Genomic DNA, 11749 nt, shown 5'->3' with positions numbered 1-11749 from the left:
ACTTCCAATGTTGGCTTCCAAGATCATTATAAGTAAGATCGAAGGCACAGACTTCCATTTGGAGCTGTATACAGGTAAACAAACATTCTACAGAACTTCCAATGTTGGCTTCCAAGATCATTATAAATAAGATCGAAGGCACAGACTTCCATTGGAACTGTATACAGGTAAACAAACATTCTACAGAATCTCCAATGTTGGCTTCTAAAGTCATTATAAGCAAGATCGAAGGCACAAACATCCATTGGAGCTGTATACAGGTAGTTGGTAAAATAAGACATTGTATGATCAAAATGATACAGGTAAATGGTAAAATAAGACACTGTGTGACTGCACTTTCGTCGGTTCTCTTTCTCGTGAAAATAACCATTGATTTCGAAGTGTGGCTGAAAGCTCGTGAGACTTTGTCAACTTCAAACCGTTGGTTATTATGTTTTAATGGTAGCATCCTCATTGCAATGGTTTCTTTGGTAACATAGTCTTCAGTGTGTAGATGAAGATGTTATCGGTTGAAATGTGGCTTCGGTCATATTCCTGTCCAAAACGGTCTCTTGTGCACGTTTTTCTATTTCTACTGAAAGACACTCAAGGGTTCATTAATTAAAAATCTGATCTCTTTCATTTAACAGTCTCACTGAAAAGGCTTTTAACGTTCGTCCGACCACAAATATATCCACTACGGTATTGTATTTTCACATTATTGGAAATTTGCCATTAACTATACAGGTGTAAACATGTCGTCTGTGGCCAGTAAATTACTATATACTGTATAATATACAAATCTTTCAAAAACAAAAGGTGGTTAATCTTCTGTAGTTTGTGTATGTAGCATAAGACAGTAGTACTGAATCCTTTTGACTTTTTTTTCTATTTTTAGATACCATGCATAAAATAGTTCTCACGAAAAAAACGTGTTTATGTATCTCAAATATGGGTTTAGATGGCGAGGTCTATTCATATTACTGATACATAATGAGTATTATATATACTTGGGCTTTTAAATATTTTGCTATAATAAAATATATAAGTTTGTTTGTTTGTTTGTCGTTATGCACAAAGCTACACAATGGACATCTGTGCTCTGGCCACCGCGGGTATCGAGACCCGGTTTCTAGCGTTGTAAGTCCACAGACATACCGCTGTACCACTGGGGAGGGGGGGCTAAAATATATAAAGATAGGAACTCGAGCTCGAGAGTAACATCATGGTTTAAATTTTTACTTGGTTCTTAATTTTATTTGTGTAATGATTTTGTAATTATGTTCCCTTATTAGTTTTAATAAGATTTGTTATTTATTTCATACATATTCATACAAAAAGCACAGAATCTATGATGTTGGGGAATTGGAAAGGAAGTACTAAGCAGCTCTGTATCAATATATTTTTAACCTTGAGTTATCGTTTTTTGTGATAAATATCTGGAATTTTGTGTTGTTATTAGTTCTCTTTTTAGCAACTTTTATTAGAATTTTCAAAATATTTATTGTCTCGAATCCAAGGTGTGTCCAAATAACTTTCATGTTTATTCTTTGTATATGCAGATCTAAGATAAGTGGAGTTTTCAATTAAATGTTGAGGATTCATTACTGACTATCGTGATACATGTAAATATAATATGAATTTAACAAATTTATGCTAATTAGATATTTGCAATTCTTAAGCAAGAGCAAAGGTTAAGAAGTTTTTGAAATATTTCTTTGGTTTCAGATTTATCGAAAAACAAGTTTACCGAACTTCCAAGAGAAATCTGCGATTTTTTCCTTCTCGCGGAGTTGAACTGTTACCATAATGTGATACGCTGCTTCCCTGACTCTGTCGTTACTCTAAAATCACTGACCTTCCTCAACTTAAGGTATGTTTAAGAAGTGTTTGCTTCCATTGAGTTATTAATATAAAAATCAGCTTTTTTTTTAGAAACTTGGATCTTATAAAGTTTGTCGGTCTGGAACTCATGTTTCTAGAAGGTTACTTATTCTACAATACTTCTAAATTCAATCTGATAAGAGTGTCACAAATCTGGTGCTACGTTCATATTCAACAACGGACTTGTTGGTAAATGTCTTATGCAAATAAGGATTACTTTGAATGATTTGGAAATTACCAAATACGACCTTCGATATTTTAGGGGAGATAAGGAATTACACGAAAGATGAAAAGAAAATTATATAAACGGTTTCTCTCAGAAAAATAGAGTCATTCTCTGTGTGGCACGGTTTTAACTATTATCAGTTATTCAGATAATGAATTATGGAGAAAACGGGCGGTAAAGAAGTTTTTCATACTGATAGTGTTATAAAGTCATTCTCTTCACTTAGAAGACGAAGGTCCTGGGAATAAGGTATAAATCGTGAAAAAGATAGCCGATGGCATTAGTCGAATGTAAGATAACAGTGCGAGTCTATATTTTATTTATTTTATTAATGGACAAAAGTTGTAAGTCTGTCTTTTTTTATGAGTCCCGTGGTCGTCTACGATTGTTGGGGCACCTTAGATGCTGGTTCATTATCGGTGATTCTCGGTCAGATTTACCTGGTAGCGCGCCCATCCCATCTTCAGGTAGTCGTCCCTAATTCAGCAGTGAAAAACTAGAGGGAAGGCAGCTAGTCATCACCACCAACCTCCAACTCTTGGGCTACTCTTTTACTTATGAAAAGTGGATTTACCGTCACATTATAACGCCCCCACGGCTGAAATGGCAAGCATGTTTGGTTAGACAGGGATTCGATCCCACGACCCGCCGATTGTGAGTCGAGCGCCCTAACCACATGGCTATGTCAGGCTTCTTCATTTATTATTTTAGCATCATCATGATGCCTTTACTGGCAAAAACCATGGTCGTTAATAAATGAATTATTTGTGAAACTTACAATTCATCTTTGTTGTTTTGTCCTTAATTCTATAAATGAATATATTAAAACACCATAACTTTTAACAAACTTCAATATTCTGAAATAATTTTTCCATTTAATTTCTATTAATATATTTTTTCTTATATTGCCCCTTTCCTCCCCGGGTGGCTCAGCGGCAAGTTTCAGGCTTATGGCGCTGGAAATCGGATTTTAACACCACTGCTTAGCAGAGGATGCACAGAGAGTCTTTTTTACAGCTTTGTTCGTAACAGTAAACAATAAACCAAACAATATTCTATTAATATTATCCATAAAACAGAGCCAGTGATTAGTTGACTGTAGATAACAACAAAGGCTATCTTAACTAGTTCTGGACTTTTTTTTTTAAATTTAAGCTGTATATTATAATTATGACTGGCTTGTTATTTTGTTTCTCCCTAATCTTAATTAAAGTTTGAATGATTCCTTGATCAAAAACTATATGATCTATAACGTGCTAACTTTCTGTAAATAATGCATCAATTTAACATTGACTGTTTTTATGTAATTTATGTTCCTTACTGTCATTACACTTGCACTTTACAGATACAATTATATACATATGAAATGTTTTTCAATTTTAATTATTGATATGAATAATCTTACCCTTTTGTAACTAATACTGTAAAACTTTTATTCGTGTATGTACTATATAATATAATGTAGTTTTTTATATCGGAAATATTTATATATCTTGATTTTCTCAAAAATGATTTTATTCTTAAGTATTGCATGCATTCAATATAACAATGGAAATATGAAAATTGTCCAAGAGTAAGACAAAGCCTGTACAATTCAATATTATATATATAATTTTGCCTCTTAAAGACTAGTTCATCAGGGTGTTAAAGATTGTGACTGTAGTAATAGTAGAAAATATTTCTATTAAGAAAAGTTTTTTTTCTTAAGCATGCTAGGTGTAAAACTTCAGAAACCTATAATACTTAAGTTGTGTGAGTTTAGTGTCTCAATTATTTCCAGCCGAAATCAGCTATGCATCATTCCACCAGCATTATGTCAGCTCCCTCTTCAAGTACTTATTATCAACAACAACAAACTAGTTACTCTTCCAAAGGAGATTGGCATCATGAATCAGCTTATGGATTTGGTGTGTAGAAAGTGCTTAAACTTTTGCTAATTTAAGGGAGTTGAAAGAAAGCAAATGTTGATTATAATTTTTCACGATTTAACGTTTGCATATACATGTAGCCTTTAATTAATTATATCAAAGTATGATAGCTAAAGGTATTAAATATATTGTATATCTTGTGAATGGTAGTATGTATTGGCTTGGAATCTCTTATTTTGATTGTAAGTTTCTATAATGTTACACAGATTTATAATTTATCAGTATAAATGCACATATGCATGGATAAAAAATATTGCACCAACAAATGTAATAGTTGTACCATATATAAATAAAGCCTTGTATCATAATAAAACCACTATTTAAGAAATATACAACACTGAGCTCTGAGCATATTCTTGCTCAAAAAACATTTGAATTTCTATTAAGAAAAAATCTGAAAGAATTAGCTAACAAGGGTTCTTCCTTAATTCACAATAAGAATGAAGTGATAGAATAAGACCATGCCTTTAAACATTTTCTACCCCAAAACAGGCTTATTGCTGTAAACAGAAGAGACTCAGCAGAAGATTATGTAGTTTTGACAAATAATAGAAGATAGAACACTTAAATAAGTAGAGAAATAAAATTATAAGATATCACTTATACAAAATGAAATTGAGCTAGGAAAAAATCATTTGTTTTGTTTTGAAAAATCTACAATTATTTCATTACATTGTACTGTGCCAAGTGAATTAACAAATGGAAATTCATTGATCAACAGTCAACAATATGTACATTTTTTAATGATATTACTGCAACAATTGCTTAGGTTAGCACAAAAAATCCAACACAATAAAAACTCAGTTTTTAACATTTTATGTATAATGTTAATAAATATGTGTCCTTACAGGGACTTAGAACTTTGGACACTTAATTAAAATACAATGCTCTGATGCCAATGCTCTTACAAATTGAGTCAACTGTTATAATTCCAACTTATAACAATCTTAAAAACCTTAACATTTCTTCATCAGCTCTTCTCCTTTTCTGTGAAAACATATTAAAATATTTCATCCCAGCCCCTTATGATAACCCCTCCAAACCTGGAATCATTCTTGTAGGTTTTCTTTGAAACTTCTAGAACATCACAAAATGCCTTCCTAAATAAGGTAACTAAAAGTGAATACCACATTCCAAATGTGGTCTAAACAGCACTTGAAAGAATGAATTGATATCCACGTGTACAATCTACAATACCTTAAAAATTGTCTTAATTATTATTAGATAATGTACATTATCTAGAAGGCTATAGAAACTTTGTAACAGCAGTGCCATTATCTTTTATTCTCATCAGCTTCACTTAGAATTTCTCCTATGAGGCTGTAAGAATACTTAATGTTGTGATAACTAATATCCATGAGTATTTTTTTTCAGATTAAAATATATCTACCAAATGCCCAGCTTATCAAATAGTCAAAATATTTATGCAAAACTTCAGCATACTTAATGCGACTTGGAATGCCATTAATTTGAGATCATCTGCAAATTTAATGAATTTGGTAATTATTCCATTATCAAATGTCCTCTGCTGATTTCAACCAATCTTTATCACTTCTGTTAGTCCATGAGAATGGTTTGATTCATTATCATACACATACAGATGTATGAGTAGCTTTTTAATCCTATATCATACAACTTCAGTTGCCTTTTCCTTATTTCCAAGATCAACTTATCACTGTATTCAGTTTATACCTTTCATATTTTCAGTCATTCATTTTATGAAGGTATAGTACATTGTAAGTATCAAATTAACTTATTGCTGTATTAATATAAAATAATGAACACAAGGGACCAATTTGTCCTTCAAGACCAACCATGAAAATCTACCTTTGAGTAAAATTTAATTTGTAAACCCATTCTAATTTTTCAGGAAATTATCAATTTTACTATAGAACTTGTAAAGTGCTGGCCTCTACTATAGCTGATTGCATGGCAACTAATTTTATAAGCCGATCACCTTTTACTAGAGGCAGCTTGTCTTTTCTAAATCTTAAACTCGTGTTGATCTTGTTCTTTTGTATTCAAAATAAATATAGCACAAAGAAGTTGGAGGCTTTCATCCTATTGATCTTCCAGAAAATATTGTAAACTTGAATAAGGTCATCTATTATCTTTATTTTCTTATAAACAAGTTTAATGACTTCAACTTATTATCACAAGATATTCTTTTCATCTCTGTAGCCTTCCCCTGTATCCTTTTCTGTAAATTAATAGACCAAATCTGTGACAGTATTCCAAGTGAGGCCTAAATAGTGATTTGTATAAAGACACGATTACCTATTTTGACTTGGAATCAGTATGTCTATAAATGCAACCTACAATCCTATAGCTTTACTACTTAAACAGAGCACTGTTTCAATAGCATGAGTGACTTATCAACTACTGTGACAAGATACTTTTCTTCATTTGCATCCCCAGAGGCACTCCACAAGTAACAAAGGTTCATGTGATTTCACTGTACTTTATTGGTAACAACTTTTTGCTTTCTTTCATCCAACTATCTTAAAATCCAGTTTACTAGTCTTTCCCCAATCCTCTTTGATGTAATTTTCTTAACTAGTCTTTTGAGTGGCACCTTATCTGAAACTTTTTTTAAATCTAAGTAAACCAGCACTCAGGTAGTAAAAGGTTAACAAGTGAAACTCACATATGCATGTTCTCACAATCAGGCATTTTTGGTTTCAGTTTTTTTCTTTATGTTAACAAGAGGAATGGCATTCCCTTACATTTCTCCTCAATTAAAGTGCTGAAATAAACCATTTCAACACCTTTTCCATCATCCAGATAACATGTAATATCCTCAAAGTTACCAGATTTGTAAGGGAAGATTTTTCTTTAGTGAATCCATGTTGATTTTATAATATCACATTTCACTAGGTGATTTTACACATCTTTTTAACCTACCAGAAATGTCTGACTTCTTTTAAAACACTGGAAAAGCACTGTCTAGTCCTCGTGTTATATTTATTTATCTCTCGTCTTTTTTTTCACCATCAAGGGATAAGTGGCTAACAATAAATCTCAAATTGCATCCTCTTTGTTGGCTTTGTGACCATTTGGTATAGAAAACCATCCTGAATCAATTCAAGAAACCTCTTCCGTTACTTCTCAACTCATACAGCCCCAATCAATGTGCTTAAAATTTATGTGTTTTTGATAATTATTGCATCAGTATTCCTATAAGTAACAACACTAATTTTATTATGCAGTTTCTGATCGATTTCATCTATTTGATCAGTAAGCCTATAACAATTGCCAAGTTAAAACTTCCTGCCCCTGTAACCCCTGATTGTAATTCACATGAATTCATCCTCTTGACTGCCATTTTGTGTTTTAATTTTCCATAAGATCTAGCTCATCTTTTATATAAAGACCCACCCCTTCCTATTTTAAAAAAGTCTGTCACTATTAAGTGTCTTATAACCTGATATTTTAAAATGATTACTAATTACCAGTGTTCACCAAAGTAATTCTTATTATATCATAGTCTTCAATTTCTTTTTGAGCCCTGAGCTCATCCTGGTTGTTTCCGAAACTCTTAAAATTAGAATGTTAACAATTAAGCTTGTCTTTAAATATGAATGACTTATCTATAAAACTATTATTTAACTTAAATAAAATAAGGACCTATATCTCCAGAATGTAACGTTATTAGCTCAATATTTTGCTATTGCTTTGTCGATTTCTTACCAGTTCAAATTTATAGCTCCTAACGAAGCTGTGATAGCGAAATATTGAGCTAATAAAGTTACATTCTGGAAATAGAGGTTCTTATTTTAGTTATATTTAAAAAATGTCTCGTTATAAACTCAAATTTGCATTAACAAAGTTAAGAGTATTATTTAAGTTGTTATGCTCTAAGTCTTTGTTGCCCAAGCTATCCTATTAATTTGTTTATTCCCAATTTCCTGAACCCCCTTACCACTATCCAAGGTTAGTTTAAACTGTGTTTAATAAATTGATTTGGAGGCTCCACAAACATCTTGCTATCTAGCCCGCTTAAGTGTAGCCCATCACTAGAATGTAATGCACCATTACCATGACAATTATCCTACAAGCTTAATCATCCCATCCATTGACATAAGCTTACTCTTCATAATCTTTCATCAAAGCCTTGAATGTTGCAAATAATTCTTTTCGGCACCTAGCTCAAAGGAGCAATCCCAAAAGGATCACATGTAACATATTTCATACTTAAGTTTCACTCACTTTATGAATGTAAAAAACCTATCATGAATCTCATGCAATGCTTAATTAATGTTTATACTTATAATGGAACATAAATAAATAAATATCCTTTAGGTATCCCTTTCTCCAATTGTATTGAAAGTGAATAAAAAAAAAAACGTGTGTTGTTTAAAAAAAATATGTACACATTTCTGAAAGAAGTTAAAAGTAATCTATTCTGAATGGGGTTTGAATCCAAGACCTCCAGCTCAAATTAGTGCTCTGAGATTGATGTTCTTAATAACTGAGCTACCAGGACTTAGCAGCCTTCACATAAATAATTTGGTAATTGAAATGTCATAAAAGCTATCATTGTTGGTTGATTGGTTTTACAGATCCTAATGGACTGTTTTTTTGTTGTTGTTGTTTTTCTGAATCTTTACTTCTCTTTGTCCATTTATCTTTCAACCTATATAGATTACCATTAATGTTAGCAAAAACACTTCACAATTATTTTTCCAAGGTTTTTAACCTGGTTTTGTATTGGCTGCTAAACTCTTATGATTTTTATGACTTCCGTGTTGAGTCCAGGTAACTTATTACTCACAAACTTTTTCAACACTTTCAGATAATTCTCTAAATTTAGAGTAGATGCTTATTTATTTTAGCTTTATCTATCCTTGTTGTATGCTTTATTTTATGGAGATGTATATTTTTTATTTTTGATTAGAAAACTTAAAATAAATATAGATGCCTGTATATGTTTGTATGTGTATGTATATCATTTACAAACAAAATCTAACTGTATTAAAGAAAAGATAGTTGCAGTATTATTAACTACAAAATACTAAATGTCTGTCTACTTTAAATTTTTCCTCCATTGCACATGCATTATTTTATGGAATATTAGTTTTCATTTACTTACCTATTGATTAGATTAAATCAAGATATAGTTATTCATATCTAACTACGTTAACGAAAAGATCGTTACAGTATTATTAATTATATCAAAGTATGCTACTAAGTTAATAATTCTTACCAACACATGATAGAAAAATACAATAAAATCACCTTTCCATTCAAAAAGATCAATACTTCCATAGATTGAGAAGAACTTTGCTGCAGTAGGTAGGACTCAAACAAAAAGAAACAACACAATGGAAAGGCTAAGCTTAGATACCTATGACTCAGTACATGTATATCTTAATTTCTCAAGCTTCTAATACCTTCACCCTTTGTGCCAATTCATTTAAATATCTATTAATACAAACTATTTCAGGATGTGGGCTGCAACAAAATTACATTCCTGCCACCACAGATTGGAGAGCTGGAGGCTTTGAGGTCACTTAATCTACGAAGAAACTTCTTAACTCAATTACCCCCAGGTCAGTTATCATGTAGTGCTTATTGAAGTTTTTGATCAAATTTTTAACTTTTAACACCAACAAACTACATTGGAAGTATCCTTATGTTATGAAAAGTGATATGATAATTGATAATCCTTGGATAAATAATGTTCTGCTTTAGTGAGAATGTAAGAAAAACTTTTTTTTCCAGTTGCATAACCCAGGTTAACCTGGGGCAAGTTTGATGAACTGTCCCCAACCACACATCATAAAGTAAAGACAGTCCTGTAGTTTTAATTGTACTTGTACATCTCTTTTACTTTATGTGGTATTTGCAGACTAAATAAATGGCAACTTTATTCTTGATTAAATTAAAATGAAACTAAATAAATATACAAACTTGCATGTGTAATTTTCTGGTTTTAATAGATTGCCTAAATCAGGCCCATGACATATAACATATTACACCTAACTTTGCTATTCATTGATGGCCACGTTGCTGGGTCATAAATTGATTTGTCGATGTTCACCATAATCTAAATGCACATTACTTTCAGTTTCTTCAGAATGTGGGTGAATATAATTTGATTTAAATGAATTATTCACATTTTCTGCATTACCATCTTCTTCGCCTTTGTATTTGAACCACTTTACCCACTGTTTTCTCTTCTTCTTGTTCACTTTTTTTCCTCCTCTTGTGAAATTCAGCTTCCAATGGACATTTTGTAGCTTTGTTCGAGAACTAAGATTTTAAATCCTACAGTAGAAAGACAGAGTGAATAAGGAGATATATAAAGTGTTAATCAAGACATTCACTCTGATAAGTGATTAATCTATTATGATAAAACTTATGTTTTGTTTTATAAGAATTTAAAATAAATCATGTGAACATCTGATGTTAAGACTGCACACAGAGATAATCTGTTTTATATTGACACTCGACAGTAATCATGGACTAAACTTCTACTAGCTCTACTACTTGTGCTACCAGCCTATGCCTATCATCTATCAAAAATTTAGAGAAATAAGCACAGTAGCATAGAGTAACAGTGAGTACGAGTCTTATCAAAATAGCATAAAGCATTATTTAATATTTTGAATCTATCATCAAAATTGGTGAAGGGGTCAGGATTATGATGTTTTTGTGAAAGAAATTGTAATGTACGATAATAATGATAAAAATATATGGGAAATTATTCCTAGATCATATCAGATTTAGTTCTCAAATAACTGTTAAAATAGTCAGAGCTCTGCATCCCTTTCCATGCTGTGCCTGGGACAGCTGTCTCATGAGTTATGTTACTGGATTTTTGTAAAAGTTCAAACATTAATCTAGTTAAAGGAGAATTGTGTATATGCATGACATGAAAAACAAGTCATACTTTTTGAAGATGACATAAGTTTCCAGATGAAGAATGATAGCTCACATGTAATGTGAGACTTAATATTTCAACAATGATCTACTAAGAGATTTTTTTAGAAAGAAAAAAAAACACATCAGAGTATTTCTGTTAAACTTTATCATGTTATATTTCACCACATTGCAGATTTTAAAGTTAATTTGTTTATTAATGGTTTTTTTTCTATCTTAGGTAATTATGATGCTATGTGTTATATACATGTTTTAGGGGGATAATTTTTAAAAGATAAACAGGTTAAACTTATTCTTTTTGGATAATAAATAAATGTTGTGGTTTGATCAACGTTTTCAATATTTCACAGTATATTGACAACCCATTTGAACCTAATTGAAGTAGTTTTTTGTGTGTGTATTTACTTACTCCCAAACAAATGAATGTGACTGGGATTCACACTCAAACATAATAAAATAATTTGCTGTATAATTTCATCCAGGTTTTGATAATCTTGTCTTACATGTAGATATTTCTACATTATAGCTTAAAATTAACAATTGTTTATAATCTGCTATCTACATTGATAGCTGCTGTTCAGAACTGTTTACTTGGTGGTAGTCCAGTAGACTCAGAACTGTTTACCTGATGGTAGTCCAGTAGACTCAGAACTGTTTACCTGGTGGTAGTCCAGTAGACTCAGAACTGTACTTGGTGGTAGTCCAGTAGACTCAGAACTGTTTACTTGGTGGTAGTCCAGTAGACTCAGAACTGTTTACCTGGTGGTAGTCCAGTAGACTCAGAACTGTTTACCTGGTGGTAGTCCAGTAGACTCAGAACTGTTTACCTGGTGGTACTGTCTCAGTA

General features: G+C 31.7%; 1 protein-coding gene across 1 annotated transcript in view; it reads left to right on the top strand.

Annotated features, from left to right (window-relative positions):
- The first annotated feature begins 1706 nt into the window (after nucleotides 1-1706).
- Nucleotides 1707-11749, top strand: part of LOC111089348 (leucine-rich repeat and calponin homology domain-containing protein 1-like) — a 37674-nt gene continuing 27631 nt past the window's right edge. The window contains exons 1-3 of the mRNA XM_022401690.1: nucleotides 1707-1852; nucleotides 3870-3996; nucleotides 9464-9569. Of these exons, the coding sequence (XP_022257398.1) occupies nucleotides 3976-3996; nucleotides 9464-9569 (127 nt within the window). The 5' untranslated portion in view covers nucleotides 1707-1852; nucleotides 3870-3975. The remainder of the gene's footprint in view (nucleotides 1853-3869; nucleotides 3997-9463; nucleotides 9570-11749) is intronic.

Source organism: Limulus polyphemus, unplaced genomic scaffold (genome assembly GCF_000517525.1).
Source record: "Limulus polyphemus unplaced genomic scaffold, Limulus_polyphemus-2.1.2 Scaffold5970, whole genome shotgun sequence".
NCBI classification, from domain to species: domain Eukaryota; kingdom Metazoa; phylum Arthropoda; class Merostomata; order Xiphosura; family Limulidae; genus Limulus; species Limulus polyphemus.
Note: the sequence above shows the minus strand (reverse complement) of the source record. Positions and strands in the feature narration are given on the sequence as shown.